The sequence below is a fragment of the Mirounga angustirostris genome, unplaced genomic scaffold, assembly GCF_029215605.1.
Source record: "Mirounga angustirostris isolate CCGP_5_RB_7025 unplaced genomic scaffold, mMirAng1.0.hap1 SCAF_4, whole genome shotgun sequence".
In the NCBI taxonomy this organism is placed as follows: domain Eukaryota; kingdom Metazoa; phylum Chordata; class Mammalia; order Carnivora; family Phocidae; genus Mirounga; species Mirounga angustirostris.
Window position 1 is genome coordinate 85126836 of NW_026991712.1, and position 21026 is coordinate 85147861.

The 21026-nt window shown below is 39.9% G+C and overlaps 1 protein-coding gene across 3 annotated transcripts in view; it reads left to right on the plus strand.

Annotated features, from left to right (window-relative positions):
- Window positions 1-7940: 7940 nt before the first annotated feature.
- The window catches only part of GPR89A (G protein-coupled receptor 89A), a 64153-nt gene continuing 51067 nt past the window's right edge, over window positions 7941-21026 (plus strand). Inside the window, exons 1-3 of one of the 3 annotated variants that reach the window (XM_064588385.1) lie at window positions 7941-8167; window positions 17679-17738; window positions 19141-19244. In XM_064588385.1, the coding sequence (XP_064444455.1) occupies window positions 8126-8167; window positions 17679-17738; window positions 19141-19244 (206 nt within the window). In that variant the 5' untranslated portion in view covers window positions 7941-8125. The remainder of the gene's footprint in view (window positions 8168-17678; window positions 17739-19140; window positions 19245-21026) is intronic. The other 2 variants (XM_045896795.3, XM_054512649.2) reach the window with 2 other exon arrangements.

Below are 21026 nucleotides of genomic sequence, written 5' to 3' on the forward strand. Positions count from 1 at the left end.
TTTTTAGCCATGCCAGAATCCACTGCTCAGGGTGGTGCTACAGATAGTCAGCTTCCCAGGGCTCATGTGTAGAGATGCACCAGCCCCTGAGACCGTCTCTGAGTCATGGCAGAAGTGAGCCCCTGGACACTAAAAGAGCTGCGTGCAGGAACTCTTCAGGTTTAAGCCGGGTGGAAGGCCTGGGGTATGGCTAGTGTGGGCCGCTGCTCTTCATGAGTTCCTGTGGAGGGTCATCAGGTCATGCTTGGGGTGAAAAAGGAGCATACCACCCACACAGCATATTCCATCGCACTCCACATATCTCTTCTTCTCTCCTTCCCCTGACCCTGAATTATCCCTCTATGCATACTGTATGCAAACGACCACACAACCCAAGTTAGCAAAATTTAGATGAAAAAGGTTTGCCTGGTTGGATGGAAAACTCCTCTAAGCATAAATACAATCTGTAAAACAAAGTAAGTGTGTGCCTAGAAGTGATACTGAATAGTCAGGGAGACTTTCCCTTCTTGTAACTATCATATTTTAACTAAATATGTAACTGGGAAGGAAGGAGAAAAAGGAAACAAAACTCTAGGTTCAACAGTTAGATAAGATGAAAGAAAGATTTTTATAAAAGACAAGTCACTCTCCACTGCCCTAGACCCTGTAGCTCCCAAAGTCAGCTACCAAGGTATCAGTGGGATATACTGTAAGCTCCAGCCCCACTTGCTTCTGGAAGTTGTTTCACTAGGGCAGACAAAGAGAATTCTGGAAAGATACATGAAGTTTCCTGGAGGGAAAAGTAGATGGCTTCACTGTCTTTTTCTGCAAAAGTTTCCACCTATGACAAGATTAGTAAAGACTCAGCTAAGAAGCACATTCACAACAAACTTCCTGGGGAGATCTCTGGCAAGGGAGAGAGGCATTATTGAGATTGTGTCCTGAATTCTCCAACCCTCCACATCCTCATGTTAGAGCTAATAGTCACAAGTTAGGCTGTTGCAAAACAAATAAAACTAACTTGACTTTTTGCCATCTTTGTTTTTTTCTTTTGACTTGTCGACCAAGCTAGACTGTGAAAAGACTGCCTTAGTTTCTGGTTATTCTTCCTTTGGAATTAAGGGGTTGGGGAACAAGAGGACTAGGGTATGGGGAGGGGGCAGTGGTATTCTGGTAAATATTCCACAACCTGCTCTCTGCAGGGTAAAGAGGTCCTTCCTGGTTTATAGTGTTTGCCAATTTCCTTGGTGTAAATTCTCCTACCATTGCCCAATTATTTCAGGCTCCCAGCCTAATGTCACTGAACACACAGCTGGAGAGAGATGTAGAGTAGCACAACATTATAAAATATTTCCACCTTACAATACATATAAATAACCAATTAGCATAGATAATAGTAAAATAATTAAAAAGCAATGAGCTTTGAGTATTTATTACCTTGTGTTTCATATTTTCTTTAAGTTTATGCAGTTTGTTAATAATGACTGTACTTAACAACTGGCTCACAAAATTCCAGGAAATGATTCTTATGGGCCAGTATAAACCAGTTCCAGCTCACCACTGGGTAGAATAGAGGAGACTCTGATTCAGAAAGAACATGAAAACTCTCCTTATCAGTTAGATTTGGTCACTTTGCTCCCTCCTTTTCTCTACACAAACATCAGGAAAAATCAAAAAGTATACTTGCTTGGCCTTATGGGAAGAGGCAAAAGAACAGGATTTGTTCTCTTCCATGTTTCTGACAACTACAGGAAGAGTTAAAGTTATTCATTACAGATCAAAATAAATAGATAACTCAAAATAAAATTGGCCAAAAAATTCTGCCTGGGATTTACCATGTAAATGGCCCTTGAATCTCAGTCAAATGGCTGCGATAAAGAAGAATCTCAACAGCTCCTCATTACATACCCAATAAATTATAAATTCCTCAACACAGCATACAGAGCCTTTATAACTGACTTCAACCCACTTAGATAGGACATCTGTTTTTACTTGTCCAGAATCTATTCTCCCTTTTCCTATAATAACATCTCAATTTTATCTAGGGGAAATACACTTCCTCAGTTAAGAGATAGGCTTGGTAGAACTCTAAGTAATGTTTATCCAACTTCTCCTGGTCAAGGGTCAGGGATTTTTTTGTTTTTGGTTTGTTGTTTTTTTTTTACCCAAATGGGCCGATCATATCTTCTCTCCATGGAATGCAGATCTTGAGTGGAGTAACAGAGAGACTGCAACTTGGTTGGAATACCTTCATCTTGACAGAAGCCCCTCAACAGACGCACAATGAGTTCCTGCTTATCTAGATTTCTGGGCCAGGCTTGGTTCCTCTTTTTCCAGATCCTGGTCATTAGTCTTCCTTCAGTTTGCTGAACTATCCCAGAGTTTTGCTTGTTTGTTTCATTTAACTTAGCCAAAATTATCTCTGTTGTTTGCAAGGGCTTGACTGCTGTATCATCTTTGCAGCCTCATCTCCAACATCTACCCACACCTATATGTGCCCCAACCTTCTGGGGCCATTGGCCTGTCCCTAGTATAGACAGGCCTGGCCCATGGTGACAAATGAATTCCATGATGTTTCAGGACTCTGCCCTGGACTGCCTTTTTCTTCATGGTCAGCTCCTTCTCACCCTTAAACGTTCAGCTCAGTTGTCTCCTCTTTTGTGAAACTCCACGAACTTCTCAAGACAGAGTTAGTTTAGCTCCCTCCTTTGTGATCCCTCAATACTTGTGTACACTTCTACCAGAGCATCTATCAAATTGTTTTATCTCCTCCTTTTCTCTCCTCTGACTGCAGGCAAGTTTAGGATAGAGATTTCATCCTATGTAACTCTGAATATTCAGTACTTAGCAGAGTGCCTGGAACATAGTAATGTTTGGTGAATGCATGAATGAGTACTGAGAGATCTCCCAAGGCAGGAAGGAGATAATTGGCCAAGCACTCCCCATCACCAAAGGGATGTACTCTAGGCTGACTCTACATAGGAATATTTCTGAGGAAGAGATTCCCTAAAGGTCCCAGGGGTTCCAGGCTTGGGAAGCAAGCAGGCTTGCTTTGTCATAAATAAAAGAAGGTGGGGGTGGGGAGATTTTCACATGAATTGCTGGATGTCATCACCCAGAGCAAACCTGGAAGCCATATGTTGAAGATGGCAGTCAGAGTCTTTGAATGATTGCAGATCAGAGGGCCTTCCCATCCCTATCAATTTCTAATTGGACTTTTGAACTTTGAATTAAATAAAAAAATAAACTTTATAGTGTTAGTCCTCTGAGATCTCAAGATTTATCTGTTATAGGATCTAGCAATACCTTACCTATTGATAGAAACTGAGGTTAGATGTGGTTATAACAAAAACCTAAAATCTGTTTCTTTGGCCTACCAGCTGAACAGTGAATGGTGATGAAATGAAAATCAAAGGCTACAAAGCTAGAGCTCCAGGCTATGCCATGCAAATATTTAGTAAAAATGTCACCTCTGATGATTGATGTATTAGCTATCTATTGCTGAGTAACAAATCATTCCAGAAGTTTGTGGCTTAAAACAACAATAAGCATTTATCATCTCTCACAGTTTCTGTGGGTCAGGAATTCTGGGGTAGCTTGGGATCTCTCATGAGGTTGCAGTCAGCTATTGACAGGGCCTGCAGTTGGGGTGGTAGGACCGACTCACTCACATGGTTACATGACTCGCAAGTTAGCCCTGCCAGGTCCAGTTGCTCTTGGGTCTGCTTGAGGGTCTCTTGAGCTGGTGGCTGCTTTCCCCTAGAGCAAGTTATCCAAGAGATCAAGGCAAAAGCTTCCAGGTCTTTTATGATCGAACCTTAGAAGTCACATACCATTACTTCCATCATATTTTATTGGTCACTTTCCCTCAGACTGTTCCAACTCCTGTGGAAAGAATGAACTAGCAAGGAGGAGGGTTTGAGGTAAAGACATCAACTGTGGCTCCTTTTTCTTTGTTTTAATGATTTCATTAAGCAGGATTTGAATAGATGGTAACTATAATGCTAATTCCATATGGCTGTGCAATTGCCACCATGAGGGAAGCCCTTAGCCAAGGACAATGTCTGGTCATGACTCCTTGGGCCAGGACAGAGTTTTGAGAGGCTTTCACCCCTCGCCGCCCCCCCCCCCCCCACCAGCTTCCCTTTCTCTAACACTCAGCTTTCCTGAAAAATGTTCAGGTTTTCTAATTCATCCAGGTCTTCCAGGTCTATTTTTCTACCTTTCTCACTTGCTACAGTTATCATCTCTACACTGGCTGGACCTATAGATGGAAGAAAGATCAAGGCATCTCCAGAATTGAATTAGATTAATAAAACCAACAGAAAATGGATGAGATCAAACAAATGTAAGTAAGCTGAACCCACAGAATATAATGTGACCCAAAAATCCTCAATCACGTCTTTAAGGCAGACACAATGACAAGGGGTATTCTTACAGCATTACAACAAATATGAACAACTCTAATGTAGCTCAGATCAGAACTTCAACTTTCTCCAACTTTTTTTTTCATGGTGGTGTCAGACTGAAGCCATAATTTCTAGGAAACTGTATTATTCTTGAATTGCATACTAATTGTCTTCCCTTTAAATATTTTTTAGTTACTCACTTATCCAGTAATCAAAGACCCTTCTTCTTGACTTTTTAAAAATCCTGTTGAGCTAATTACTGTGTCTAGTTAGGTTCCACACATATACTGAGACAGATGAGTAAGAGACAAGGAAAATAACAAGAAAGAGATAGCTGACAACTTAGAGAAAACAAACAGTGGACACCAAAAGTAAAAGAATAGCATAATTTACCAAAGTAAAAGAATAGCATAATTTCAAAAGCTATTTACTTAAAGAACAAAAGTAAGCTTAAAATCTGTTTTGTGTGCTCAAAAATTTTAAAGAAAACATGGACTCTGTAAAGCAATAAATGAAACAGAAGATAATAAGATAGTAGACTGAGTTGGAAAAGGAGCTGGCAAAGCCACAGCAGAATTTAAGAATAAAGAACAAAATTAGCAACACATAAACAAATAAATAACAATAAGAATAAAGAACAATAAATAACAATAACAATAAATACAAACAATAACAATAAATAACAATAAGAATAAAGAACAAAATTAGCAACACTGTAAAGAATCACAACAGCAGGAAGTCTCCCAGAATGCCAAGAGGAGGAACAAAGGCATGAAAATTATCACAGAGGAGATAATAGACATGGAGAGAAGGCCATAGAAATCCAACACATAAATATGGATCCTCCTGAAAGACAGTCAGGACAAGAGAACCATAAGCATCAAAGATCTAATGGGAGAAAGCTTCCTTAGAAAGTCCAATAAAAGACCTGAAATCAGGGGTACCTGGGTGGCTCAGTTGGTTGAACCACTACCTTCGGCTCAGGTCATGATCCCAGATTCCTGGGATCAAGTCCCACATTGGGCTCCCAGCTCAGCGGGGAGCCTGCTTCTCCCTCTTACCCTCTCCCTTCTCATGCTGTTTCTCTCTCTCAAATAAATAAACAAATAAAATTAAAAAAAAAAAAGACCTGAAATCATAAATTGGAAGGAATTCATCATGTCCCAGGGGAAAAAAATCTATAGAAATTTTGATTTGCAAGTAGAAAGACATAATCCTACAAATTTACAAATATAAGAAAACGGCCCATGATATTGTTTGTGTACTGCTAATGCACAGTTATGTTTTCACCTTCTTGTCCAGTTGTGAACATAGAGTAAGATCCTATGCTGCGCATAGGGGGCGAGGCTTTCTGTGAAGAAAATGGATATTTCAATGTCAAATCCTGAAAAGAAAAAGATTCTAGGATGAAAAAAGAAATAGGAAGAAGAGGGAACTCCTTTCTCTGTCTAAGCCTCATTCTCCTAGTCCTGGAATCCAATGAGTACCAATGTGCTCAATATGCTTCCAAAAGAAACAGAACAATTGTGTCTGCCATATAGAGGCAAGTCAGGGACTAAGTTAGGGAGTTAATGCATTAGTACATGTCAAGATCTAAGAATAGTATCTGGCACATAGTAAGCACTTGGTAAGTATTAACTATTATCACCATCATAAATATTATTCTATGTGATATAATAACTGCCATAGTCTTACAACATATGACTAGCAAAGTTTTATTATTAAATGCTGTACCTTAGACTCAGCTGGAGTACAGAGATTTAAGGGAAGGGTTTGTGCACTTGGTCTGGAGGGGTTAAGAGGAGAGACCTCCTTTCCTCTCAGAGGCCATTGTTGGTTATGGGGATTGGTAATAGCTCTAATGGGAAAGAGAAGTAAAGGTGAGGACAAAAGAGCAAGAACTCATGGCTCTCAGCTTCAGCCGTCCCTCCCAGTGATTTGAGAGGTGAGTCAACTGGACATAAATCTAGTCTGAAGTTTTCTAGATAAATTCTGCAATCAGAAGCAAGGGGTAGTAGTTCTTTGGGTCACCAAGACCTGTCCTTGACCTGGACACAGGTGTTACAGTAGGGAAAATCCTGAATGATGCCATTCAAAGATTTGCACAGGGCTGGGCCCATTGGACTGCATGCCTTTCTCTGCTATGCCAAGTTCACTGAGACCCTGATCCCCACCATGCATCCCAGTAAGCCACCAAGGTAAACTGTTTGCCTTGATATGCTCTCCCAGAATTCTGCACTATCACACAGCCTTGAATCTCAGTTAGATGAAATTCTAATTCATCATGTAGCATCTGTGTGAGCATCTACCTGCATCCCTGATAGAGGTAGCCAGTTCTCTGGTTTGATTCCTCCCATAGTAGGGCTACCTCTATGGCTTCCTAGCCTTCTGGATATCTGACAGGTAGTTTGGGCTGCTTAGTATGGCAGAGTTTAATTCCAAGAAAGAGAGACACCTTCTCTTGTGTGTAATAAATTTGTGAGTCTCAGTTACTCAGATTGCAGTGGTCTAAACAATCAGGTCCTCAATGCCAGGTGCACTCAAGGCTGTGCTTCCGGTATGGACTACATTGGCTCCCATAGTGGGTCATTGCCCTCAGATGGAGCCAGCTTCTAGTGCTATGAGACTACAGGAACTACAGGACTAGCTAGAGTCCTAGTGCAAAAGGAAGCTTCACAGCAGTGCATTAAACCTTCACGAAATGAGTATTGAATGGATGAAGTAGTGATTCAGTCTATATTTGAGCAACTCCAAGGGAGAGGGACTACTTCCTAAAATAATTCATCTTCAGACCCTTAAAGAATTATTCCATGTTTTGAATTAAATCTAGCTTCATTTAACTTCCAGTCCTTTGTCTTACATATATTTCCAGGGGCCATATCAATTCCACCCATTCTTTCACACAAAGATAGCTATCATGTTCCTGAGTCTCCTTACTTCAGTTCCTCCCATCGGTCCTCATCTAGTGGCTCACCTCCGAGCATGCTACAATACATCTCTGTGCCTCTTAAAGTGTGGTACAAAAAGTGCAGTACTCCAGGTGTGGGCTGATGGGTACCAAGTTCAATGAGATTATCACTCTCTTGTGATGGTGTGCTTTTTGTTGTTGTTGTTATCACATCATAAATTTACTTGTTTAGCTACATTTGCTAAAAATAATCATCTGCCTTTCCACTCTTCCTCACCTGTAATTAAGTAGTTGTTTGTGTAGCCAAGTATAAGTAGTAACATTTAAAACACAATGCCTGAATTATAGTCTAGCTCATTATAATCATTAACTTCATCTTATTAGCCATGACCATCACAAAATGGAATTACCACTTAAAATAAGATATTAGGTCAGGCACCACCATCTTCGGCCTCAGAAATGAAATGCTACCTCGCATTACATCAGCTCTGGGACTTTCAGACCACCTAATTGTACCCCGCCCCTTTTAGCCAGGTCATCTCTAGCTAAGCCACGCCCCCAGAGCGTCCTCTCCTTGGCCCCGCCTCCGGGGCCTCTGCTGCCGGGAGCCTCGCGTCCGCCCCGCCCACTCCCAGCCCGGGGCGGGAAGCACTAGATATTGCCGCGGATTGGCTGACTGGGGCGCAGCTTAATGGCGTCGGGCTGGCTAGCCGCGGTCCCGGCGGCGGCCCCTGGGCGAAGGCCGCCTTTGTGAAAGGGCCTCTGGCCCGAGCTTGCTGTGGCAACAGGGAGTGGAAATTGGAGGCAGGAGCCTTCCTTGCACTGCGCCATGAGTTTCTTGATCGACTCCAGCATCATGATTACCTCTCAGGTGAGCTATTGCCTCCCACCCCGGGACCCCTCAGCCACTCTTTCGTGAATTGTCTTCTCGGGGTTTCAGTGATGCCGGCTGGCCAGGATCTCGCTGTCCTCGTCAGCCGCCTGGACCTGCCTCCCAGAGCTCGGGGAGAGGGTAAGATTTGCTCAGCCCTCATTGTGGGAAGGCGTCCTGCGGCCGTCCGCGCCCCCACCCAGCCTCTGTCTACCCACTCTCGTCCACTTTTGGAGGGAATCACGCGGCCTCAATGCTCAGAGCCCGAGCCGCGAGAAAAGAGCGGTCCCCAACGCGCCCCGAAGCTTCTGGACTGCGCCTCTGACCCATGGCTCGGGGAAGAGAGTGGTTCCGGGCGCGGAATACGCAGCTCGCCAATGGGAGCTGGCTCCTGGGGACACGTGGGGACCTTTCTGGTTAGTTGTCAAATCCTGAATCCCCGTTCGCAGGAATTAGTCGTGGTCAGCTCAGAGACCTTAAAAGTAGTCTAAGGTTTGGTTTGTGTACCAACACCTCAACCTTTAATCCTCTTTCTGCTGCCCACGCTCTTCGGATCTTTTTCTTCACCCTCCTTTACCCGTTGGGCACCTTCATTCATTCGCACAGTCAGCGGACTTTTATCGACCATTTTATAAAAACGCCGAGGGTACAAACCTAAATAAACACTAATTCCTTATTCTGTGCAAGCTATGTCTAGGAAGCCTCTTGCTTTTTTTTAATTTAAATTCAATTAATTAACATATAGTGTATTATTAGTTTCAGAGGTAGAGTTTAGTGATTCATCAGTTGCATATAACACCCAGTGCTCATCACCAGTGCCCTCCTTAATGCCCATCACCCAGTTACCTCCCTCCAGGAACCCTCAGTTTGTTTCCTATAGTTAAGGGTCTCTTGTGGTTTGTTTCCCTCTCTGATTTCGTCTTATTTTATTTTTACTACCCTTCCCCTGTGATCCTCTATTTTGTTTCTTAAATTCCACGTATGAGTGAAATCATATAATTGTCTTTCTCTGATTGACTTATTTTGCTTAGCATAATACCCTCTAATTCCGTCCAGGTCATTGCAAATGGTAAGATTTCATTTTTTTGATGGCTGAGTAATATTCCTGTACACACACACACACACACACACCACATCTTTATCCATTCATCTGTGGATGGACATCTGGGCTCTTTCCATAGTTTGGCTATTGCAGACATTGCTGCTATAAACACTGGGTGCAGATTACTATGTTTTTATCCTTTGGATAAATACCTAGTAGTGCCATTGCTGGGTGGTAGGGTGGAAGCCACTTGCTTTTACCAGCTTTCATTCGTTCAGCTACTCTGTTTTCTTCATAGCATTTATCGTAGTACTGATATTTATGTATTTATGAATTTATTTTTTGAGGTCCTGTTTTTTTTATTATGTTAATCACCATACATTACATCATTAGTTTTTGATGTAGTGTTCCATGATTCATTGTTTGCATATAACACCCAGTGCTCCATGCAGAACGTGCCCTCTTTAATACCCATCACCAGGCTAACCCATCCTCCCACTCCCTCCCCTCTAGAACCCTCAGTTTGTTTTTCAGAGTCCATAGTCTCTCATGGTTCGTCTCCCCTTCCGATTTCCCCCCCTTCATTCTTCCCCTCTTGCTATCTTCTTCTTCTTCTTTTTTTTTTTTAACATATAATGTATTATTTGTTTCAGACGTACAGATCTGTGATTCAACAGTCTTGCACAATTCACAGCGCTCACCATAGCACTGAGGTCCTGTTTTGTCCAGGCCTTATCACCCCCGCCTTTAAGTACAAGTACTAAACACAATTATTTGCTGGCCAACTGTTACTATTTGTAGAAGCTCAGACTATCTAATTATTGATTCCCCCCCTCATTTACCCAGTAGTTTAGAGTATATTTCAAGTGGCAAATGACAGAAACAGTTCCTTTTGAGGTTTTAAATGAAACTAAATCTTTGATCCCGTTTTCATATTCCTTCATCCTAATGCTTCTGTCTTTGGAACAGAGCACTATCCATTGTCTCTTGAAAAACTTTAATTACAACATTTTAGAAAATATGAAACAAGGAATACTCTAATAAGATAACTTTTAAAATTTACCATCCTTTATATAGTTTTCATAATTGTTTTTATTGGCTGCATAATATTCAAATGTATTAACACAAAAAAATCTAGACACGTAATTCTCTTGTTTTTCTAACTTTTCTTAAGCTTTTCTAATTTTTCTAAGGCTAATTGCCTTTTGTGACAATTCAGGTTTGTTTTTAGCCCTACTACCAACTCAAGAAAAATGACAATATTTCAGTAGCATTTTTTTTTTTTACCCAATTTTTAAAAAAGAATGTGGGTGAGGAACTTGCATTGTAGCCTCTAAGATTTTTAACACTGATATAATAAGTTGAAGCAAGAAAGTAGCTTTCTGATTTTTTTTACATTATATAATACTTTAACTTTCACACAGGCATTCACATGCAATATTAAATACTTAATGCTCTTTACAAATGAGGAACTAAGACCCAAAGAATCATTTGTGTGGACTGTTCTGTGACCATATATTTATGTGGCTACTTCATGATTATTTTGGTATCAGTAAAAATGTCACTTTAGAGAGGTTTGTCCTGACTCCCTACCCCTGTCACAGTAGCACCCATTTCAGCCACCTTCAATCCCATTTTCCTGTTTTATTTTCTTCTTAACCTCCATCACTATTATTTGTGTCTGTTAGATGTAAACTTCATGAGGTCCAGATTATTCTTATTCTCTGCTGTATTCCCCAGTATCTAAATCAGCTGCTGGTAACAGGGAAGCCTAGTAAATATTAAGTAAATAGAGATATAATTATGTTAGAAACCCCTTTTCCTCATTTTTCCTGTTTTATATGAACTGAAAGGTTTTAAATGAAGTATGTGGGGCGCCTGGCTGGCTCAATCGGTAGAGCATGCATCTCTTGATCTTGGGGTCTTGAGTTTGAGCCCCATGTTAGGCATGGAGCCTACTTAAAGAAATAAAATTAATTAAATAAATAACTATTTCAGACTTCATTTTATTTATTTTTCTTGAAATAATCAGCTGTTTGTTCCATTCCCCTCATAATTTCTCTGAATCTTTATCACTGTCCTCAAGGCCCCCTTTCCCATCCTCATCACTTAAACTCTTAGCAGATAACCTTGCCTCCTGCTGTATCAATAAAAGTGAAGACAAAAGATACAATCTCCTTCCACATCCTGGGTCTTAATCTAAGCAGTTATGTGTGTCTACAACCGTTCCCAGCCGCCTTCCTCCCATGTCAGCAAAGAAAGTGCCCCTTACCCCTTCTTAAGGTCATCCTCTCTACCTGTGCCTTTGATCTTAGACCAGCTTATTATAGAGTGCTTAAAAGCACAAGCTTTGGAATCAGCCATACAGACTTCAGATTTGATCCTGATTTTGACAATTACTATAAATGAATCAACTTCTCTAAACCTCAGCTTTCTCTGCAGTGAGGATAATCACACATACTTTAGGTTTTTATGATTTAATGAGATTACAGTTCTAAGTACTTAGAGTTCCTGGAATATAGTAAATGGTCAATAAAGGTTAGTTGCTGCTAATCATAGTAAATTATTAACTTTGTCAGTTTGGTTTCCCTGTAAGCATCTTTGCCACAAGTATTTTTGCCACATAACTAATTGGCCATAAGGCAACTTTATGTAAAAGATAAACTCACCAAAAATAAAATGGGACATTCATTTAAAAGGACACAATGAAATGTGAAAAATGAATAACAAAATTTAAAAGACTTTATTGTGAAATACAAAACATTTGAATACATTCAAAATATGTAGTGTAGATTCATGGCAATACTATGCAAATAAAATGATTTCATTTTGTGGATTGTACCTAAGCACTTGTCTTCAGTCTTTCATTCATAGCATTATACATTTTTTTGTTTGTTTGCTTGTTGAATTGCTCCTCATTTGGTATCACATTTTTTTCTTTTTTCCCTAAAATTTCTTCCTTCATTAAGAGAAGTATCATTTCCCAAATACTGGGATGTATATTTGTAACTGATGTTTGCATTGCACTGTGAAAGCCTTCTACAATGTTGTTTGTTCTTGGTGCATTGTCACATGCCCGTTGATCGATTGATCAAAGTTCTGTGGTCAGTGTGGGTACAAAACTGTGCCACGGTATAGACCATTATGAGGGCTAAGATTTATATAATATAAAATGGAGGTACTGTATGGATGGAGAAGTGAAACCAAACTGTCAACTAGTTATTTTTTCTTTTACAGCAAAATTGCCTTATGGCAAATTAGTTATACAGCAAAAATACCAGACACGACAGCTCCTCTTCTGGTCTCCCATCGGTTCCTTCTCATATGTGTTCACCACCCCCTTACTCTACTACTTTCTTCCCCTCAGCCTATAAACTTTCCCTTTTCCCCACATCCTTCTCTAGGCTACTCTCTAATGTTTTCTCTTTTTCATTCTTTTTTAAACAATTTTTTTTGTTTTGTTTTTAATTGAAGTATAGTTGATACACAAAGTTACATTAGTTTGAGGTCTACAAAATAGTACATGGTCATCCACCAGTCTTGTGAGTTACCCTGTGCTCACCACTAGTGTAACTACCATCTGTCACCATACAATGCTATTACAATACCACTGGCTATACTCCCTAGCTTGTATCTCTATCCCTGTGACGTTCATTCCATAACTGGAAGCCTGTATCTCCCACTCCCCTTCACCCATTCTGTCCATCCCCCCACTCCCTCCTCTCTGGCAACCATCCTTCTCTGCATTTATGTGTCTGTTTCCGGTTTTTGTTTGTTTTGTTTTTTAGATTCCACATATAAGTGAAATCGTGTTATTTGTCTTTCTCGTCTGATTTAATTTCACTTAGCATAATACCCCCTAGGTCCATCCATGTTGTCTCAAATGTCAAGATCGCATCCTTTTTATGGCTATATAATATTCCATCATGTGCATGTGCACGTTTGTGTGTGTGTACGCACACCATATCTTCCTCATCCATTCATCTATCTATGGATCCTTGGGTTGCTTCCATATCTTGGCTCTTGCAAATATGCTGCAATAAACATAAGGGTGCATATATCTTTGCGAATTAGTGTTTTTGTTTTTAATATTTTGAGGAACCTCCATACTGTTTTCCGTAGTGGCTACACCAGTTTGCATTCCCACCAATAGTGCCCAAGGGTTCCTTTTCCTCCACATCTTTGCCATCACTTTTTATTTCTTGTCTTTTTAATAGTAGCCATTCTTACAGGTATAAGGTGATATCTCATTGTGATTTTAATTTGCATTTCCCTGGTGATTAGTGATGTTGAGCATCTTTTCATGAGCCTGTTGGCCATCTGTATAACTTCTTTGGAAAAATGTTCATTCAGGTCTTTTGCCCATTTTCAATTGGAATATTTGTCTTTTGGTCGTTGAGTTGTATAAATTCCTTATATATTTTGGATATTAGCCCCTTATTGGATATATCATTTGCAAATATCTGCTCCCGTTCAGTAAGTTGTCTTTTTGTTTTGTTGAGGGTTTCCTTTGCTGTGCAAAAGCTTTTTTTGGTATGGTCCCAATAGTTTTTGTTGTTTGGTTTTTTTTTAAGATTTTATTTATTTATTTTTAGAGAGCGAGTGAGTGAGAGTGAGGGGAGGGGCAGAGGAAGAGAGAAAGAATCTCAAGCTGACTCCATGCTGAGCACAGAGCCCAACACAGGGCTTGATCCCATGACCCTGAGATCATGACCTAAGCGGAAACCGAGATTCAGATGCTCAACCAACTGACCCACCCAGGCATCCCCCCAGTAGTTTATTTTTGCTTTTGTTTCCCTTGCCTGAAGAGACCTATCTAGATAAATGTTGCTAAGGCCAATGTCAAAGAGATTACTGCCTGTGTTTTCTTCTCGTTTTATAGTCTCAGGTCTCCAATTTAGGTTTTTAATCTTGAGTTTATTTTTGTGCAGGGTGTAAGAAAATGGTCCGGTTTCATTCTTTGGCATGTGGCTGCCCAGTTTTCCCAGCACCATTTATTGAAGAGACTGGCTTTTCCCCACTGTATATTCTTGCCTCCTGTGTCATAGATTAATTGACCATGTAAACTAGGGATTATTTCAGGGCTCTCTATTCTGTTCCATTGATCTATATGTCTGTTTTTGTACCAGTACCATACTGTTTAGATTACTACAGCTCTGTAGTATATCTTGAAATCCAGCAGTGTGATACCTCTAGCTTTGTTTTTCTTTCTCAAGATTGCTTTGGCTATTCAGTGTCTTTTGTGATTCCATACAAATTTTAGTAATATTCTAGTTTTGTTGAAAAATGCTGTTGGTATTTCTAATTCTTGGCTCTCCCTAGGTTAATTTGTGTTTATTGTCTCTATTGCCTTACCCTTTTCACCTTCAGCCCACCTGTGGTCTGGTTCCTGCCTCCATTTCAGTATTCACTGTTTTCCTTAAGATTAGCATTGACCTCCAAGTTACTAAATCCTTTAAACAATTTTCAGTCCTGGTTTTATTGCCCCTCTGCTTCAATTAACACTCCTTCCAACTATTCCCTTGGTTTCAGGATACCACCCTCTCCTGGGTCTATTCTCTGTCCTCTCCTTCTCTGTCTCCTTCCTGCTCTGTTCTTCCCATTCCTACCCTCTACTGTTTTCTTCTTGCCATATTGCTCTTCTCACTGTACATGCTACTCGTGGGTGATCTCACGTACTTTGGTGGTTTCAACTCTTGATTGTATCTGAGCTCTGCCTTCATAATGTCTTTTGTGTTGACCTGGATGGCCCTCAGGCACTTAGCACATCTAAAAGTGAACTCCTCTTTTAATCTCCCAGCCTAGTTCCCAGACCTTTATCTTTATCCAATATTCTTCATGTAAATTGGGTGGCCTCGCTGTTCGTCTTGTATTCCAGACAAGTCAGGACTTGATTCCTCCCTGCTGATTTAACCTTCTAAGTACTCAAATCTTTTGCCTCCTCTCCAGCCACCAGTGTCTTAATTGAGGCCTTTATCATCTATCATCTGGACTGCCGCAGCAACCTCCTGTACAGTTTCTCTTTCTGCAGTGTTGTTTCCTTCAGATGCATCTTCTACATGGCCACCATATTCTCCATATAGAACAAACCTGGCCATGTCTTTTCCCTACTAAAATATGACTTATCACCTACAGACTGCAGGCTCCGTAGGGTGGCCTTCGGGCCTCTGAGTTGTTGGTCTCCTGCTCCTCTCTAAGCCTCATTTTTAACCACTTCCTTCTCGAAATTTTAGCTTCCAGCAGACCGAACCATGTGTTGTATATACCCATGTATGTTCCTAATATACTCCCGTGTAGATACCATGCAGTGTCTTAGTTCTGTGCCTATACTCATGTACTTTGCTACCTGGAAAGAAAGCCAGGTCTTCCTACCCCCATCACCTGTCTTTTACCTACCTGCTGCTCTTTTATCCTTGAAGAGAGTAGTTCTTTAATATTTTAGGGGTGGTGGAAACCTTTGAGTGTGTGATAAATACCTTAGAACCTCTCTCTAGAAAAATACATATAGGGCGCCTGGGTGGCTCAGTTGGTTAAGTGACTGCCTTCGGCTCAGGTCATGATCCTGGAGTCCCTGAATCGAGTCCCGCATCGGGCTCCCTGCTCGGCAGGGAGTCTGCTTCTCCCTCTGACCCTCCCCCCTCTCATGTGCTCTCTCTCATTCTCTCTCTCTCAAATAAATAAATAAAATCTTTAAAAAAGAAAGAAAGAAAAATACATATAACCCCCAAATTTGCGCATGATATAAGATTGTAACCCCAAATTAAAATCTCCTTCAGCTAAGGTACTGTATTCTCCAGAAAATCCATCCTAACTCTCTACATATCTATTTGGTCTCCCTTTCCCCGTATTCTTTTACATTATGTACATATTTCTATTATTGCATGTCCCATGTGACAGTATAATTATTTAGTGTCTTCACCACTATACTTCAAGTTCCTTGAGGGTGGTAACTGTCTTACTCATCTTTGTATCCCCAGCACTTAGCACAGCACATATAAGTTATCAATAAAAATTGAGGTTGAGTGTTCCTTAAGAACAAACTTTCTTTGACTGTGGACCATTTACCTATTCAGCAAACATTAATGGAACGCCTGCCATGTGCCAGGCATTGTGCAGGGTGCTGAGAATACAAATTAACATTCAAACATCCTTGTCCTCACAGAGCTTACAATCTAATATCTATGAAAGTGTGTTTAAATTAGACATTACAAAACTGTGTGGCAAGTACTTTGGAAATACAGGATAGAATAGGATTATATAAAAAGATCAACATATCTTTGAGAGGTCAGAGAAGGCCTTTCAGAGGTAGTAATAATTAAGACCTGTAGGGATTAGAGAGAAGTTCCTATCAGAGGACAACGTCCATAGAGGTCTTGGTATGAAAGAAAGAATATTGTGTCTAAAGAACCATAGACAGTTCCATGTGGCTGAAAATATGAGTTTGGTGGGCAGGAAGGACACAACAAGAGGCTGAAGGAGTCTTCTAAACCATGCTCAAGAGTTTACGCTTCCTCCTAAAGTTCCTGGGAAGGCATAAAAGAATTTTATTCTTAAAGTTCTTAACAGAAGAAAAGAGGAATTATGGGGCACCTAGTTGGCTAACTTGGTAGAGCATCTGACTCTTGATCTCCAGGTGGTGAGTTGGAGACCCGCATAGGATATAGAGATTACTTTAAAAACAAAACAGAGCTGTTTAAAACAAAAAAGAAGAAAAGAGGAGTTGTGTCAGAGTGTGTGCATGTGTGTGTATAGAGAAGGTTCTGCTCACCAGTAAAAAACAAACAACCAGCTTTTAGAACACTGAACAGTGCTGTCATGTGGCTACCGTCTGATGCCGGCTTGAACCAAAACTGACAAAGTGGGATCCTGCAGTCTCTTGGCTTTACACTGAGATGGAAACCACTTTATATAAATTAGGCAGGATTGTGGAGAAGCTAAGAAAGCTCCATGAAAGAAAATACGTTAAAAAAAAAAAAAAAAAAAAAAAAAACAGTTTTTCTACCACTTTTTTTTTTTTAATTTTAACTCCTTTCCCATAAAGTTTTGTTTTTTTAAATACTTGCAAACAGGGATCTAATATAAGAAGCAAGTTTCACTGGCTCCTTTTTTGTTTGCTAGCTTCTCTAGCTAAAATGATAGTCATAAGATTGCAGGAAAAAATACATACTTTCATTTTTGCCTAACATAAACAATGTTCTAAAACATGGATAATTTCAAAAATTGAAGAGCATTCCTCTGATAGGAACTTCTCTCTAATCCCTACAGGTCTTAATTATTACTACCTCTGAAAGGCCTTCTCTGACCTCTCAAACATCTTTTCCCAGTGTTATGGACTTTAATAAGTAGATCTTGTCTTTAATCTCTGAAATAAGTTAATTGTCTGGTTAGCAGACCTTTTATCTTAAAATGGTCTGTACTGGGCATTTCTCAAAAGATTATATATATTGACATTTGATCGTTCTCCTTCAGATACTTTTCTTTGGATTTGGGTGGCTTTTCTTCATGCGCCAACTGTTTAAGGACTATGAGGTAAGAAGAGATCATTTTGGTTATACTGCTACATATGTATCTAGATTGTTTTAAAATGGGCAAGAAGGGGGTGGCCCAGTCCATTGAGCATCCAACTCTTGGTTTAAGCTCAAGTCATGATCTCAGGGTCAGGAAATCAAGCCCCCTGTTGGGCTTCGCACTCAGCATGGAGCCTGCCTGAGATTCTGTTTCTCCCTCTCCCTCTGCCCTTCTCCCCTCTTGTGCAAGTGTGCTCTCTCTCTAAAATAAATAGATCTTTTTTTTTTAAGATTTTATTTATTTATTTGACAGAGAGACAGTGAGAGAGGGAACACAAGCAGGGGGAGTGGGAGAGGGAGAAGCAGGCTTCCCGCTGAGCAGGGAGCCCAATGCGGGGCTCAATCCCAGGACCCTGGGATCATGACCTGAGCCAAAGGCAGACGCGTAACGACTGAGCCACCGAGGTGCCCCTAAAATAAATAGATCTTTAAAAATAAAATAAAATGGACAAGAAAAATGCCTCTGTTCAAGGTCATGTTCACTTCCAAGATAGGAAGTTTTAGCCAAATGAGTACTATATAATTATTAAATTGGAGAATATGATTAGGCTTAGTTGATTTAAAAAAAAAAAAAAAAAAAAAACAAGTCCTATGTAGCCCAGGAGCAAAACTGACATGCCTTAGTAATATCAGTATATAGAACAACAGCAGACAGTTATTTTTTGGAAGATAATTTAATTTACAGTGTCTCATAAATGTTCCCATTCATTTGGGTGTCTGACCTTCAGTGTTAATGACCTAAGTCATCCTAAGTTGATACCAAAATCTTAAGATTGATCTGGTTCTTAAGCCATGAGTTCATAGAAACACCAGCCTAGACTGGACATTTCCTAATTAATCCTCATTTAGTGATAAGCTCAATGGTTGTGGACTACTTTTAGATCATTTCTAGGATATTCACCATTAAACCTCTCCAAGGAGTTTGGTTTGTTGTCTGAAAGAGCCCAGGATTCTAGAGATTCTGCTCTGCTTGATACTTTAAGGCTTCCCAGGGGAAGTTCCAGAACTGGTCCAAAGGTCTGCAGAGTGTTGAAGAGACCCTTTTAGCACTAACCTATATATATGTATAAATCTATCCTTTTTATGTCGCTGTGCATCAGGAATTCTAAGTGCTCCTTCTCACCCTGTCACTTCATCTTGTGCTTTAAATTCTCCATCCACAAGAGGATGATGGTAATAGTGCCCCGTGATTTAGAAATACTACCTACTTCCAACTATTGTTAAGCTCCAGGCAAGTTGCTATTATAGCCCTGTTTCTAATGACTTGAGAATTTTTTCATTAAGTTTTCTGACTTGTGACCAGATGATTCATCCAATATTTCACGCAAGGAAATGACTTGTATTCTCTATTTGACTTTTAATAGGTACGTCAGTACGTGGTACAGGTGATCTTCTCTGTGACTTTTGCGTTCTCTTGCACCATGTTTGAGCTCATCATCTTTGAAATCTTAAAAGTATTGAACAGCAGGTGAGTACTAATTAGCTCTTCTCATGAAGAGAATTGTGTGATCAGGTGAAAGACTTACCTGAATTCCATAGCTGAAAAAATCCACCATGTGGTTAGTTTAGTCTCAGTAACTAAAAATCATAGCAAATATGGGTCCCAATCACCTAGTAACTGGTTTGACACAGATTGTGAAATAAGGGAAAAAAAAGAAGTGACCATTAGCTCTGAAGAGCTAATTGGGAATGAGGCTGTGAGAGCCTAGGTCCCAGGCTTCACTCCTAGAAGTTTTATTCTTCTCAGGCTACTCTTTGAATCCTACTAATGGCCCTTCACATTGTCGTGCTAATGAAAAAAAATCTCTACCTGAAAAGATCAGAATTCCTCAGAGTTAGTTATGTATGGGCTTCTCTGAAGTCTGAACTCCAGCTCTCACTAATTTAGGTTACCTTTGTTGATTTCACAGGTATGGTCAATTCTGATTGAACTTAGTCTTGTTTAAAGCATTTTTTAAAAGCAACTCCTATTCCCCTCCAAATAACAGACATGTTGTTTACTAGACAGCCTGTCCAAAATATTTCTTGCTTGTTAAACTGCAAGCTTGAGTTCTTTTAGACCATTGTTTGTGTTTAGAGTACATCAGCTATTCTATGTTGACTTTTGTAGTTTTTTATCACTGCATGGAAAAATCTTTTAGTAAAGTGGCATTTGACTCTGTAATCAGGAATCAATGCTGAGCTAAGCTATATAACTTGTTTCAGACTCCTGATACTTGAGACTTACAGAGAGACGTTGTTCTCAGATTCCTTTGAGAATCAGAGTTGATAATGTCTCTGGATAAATTAATAATTTGTAGTGTGATAAAACAAAGTATGTCCTGACTCTTATTTTAACTAGTTCTTTAATAATCCAGACCTTTTTTGGATGAGCAGGATACATATCCTATGACTATCAAGAATAAACAAGTGTTCTTTTACTTGCTAATTACAAATAATAAATCACAACCAGGAACTTTCACTGCTCTCTAACCAGAGGTCAGCAAGTCATTCTGTAAAGGGCCAGATAATAGACATTTTAGCCTTTGTAGTTTATACGGTTTCTATCACAACTACTCAGCTGTTAGAGAGTGAAAGCAGCCATAGGCGATGTATAAACAAATGGGTGTGGCTGTGTTCCAATAAAATGTCACTTATAAAAGAAACTTCAAGCTAAATTTATGATACACTGACACCAAGTTTCTAGAACTCTGTGGTGTGCATTTTCATAATAGTCAGCAGGCGTGGCCTACTTTTATACCTATCTTTTCCCATGTTTTTCCTTTCTTTTCCTACTTTCTTACAGTTTATTTCATCATCCTATATTTTATATATCCTCATAAGCCACTTAACCACTTAACTTTTTGAAACAAGGCCCAAGTGTAAGTTTAAAATCAGCAAATTCAAAAGACACTATCAAGAAAGTGAACAGATTCCCCAAGGATGGGAAAAAATTTTTGTAAATTACTTACCTGATAAGAGACGTTGATCTAGTATATATAAAGAACTCTTAATAGTTCAATAATAAAAAGACAACACATTGAAAACTGGATAAAGTATCTGACTAGGCATTCCTCCAAATAAGACACAGATGGCCAATAAGCACATGAAAAGATGCTCAGCATCATCAGCCATTTGCAGGGAAATGGCAATCAAAACCATGATGAGATACCACTTGACACCCAGCAGGATGGCTATAATCAAAAAGACAGTAACAAGTGTGGGCAAGGCTGTGGAGAATTTGGAACCCTCCTGTGCTACTGGGGAGAAT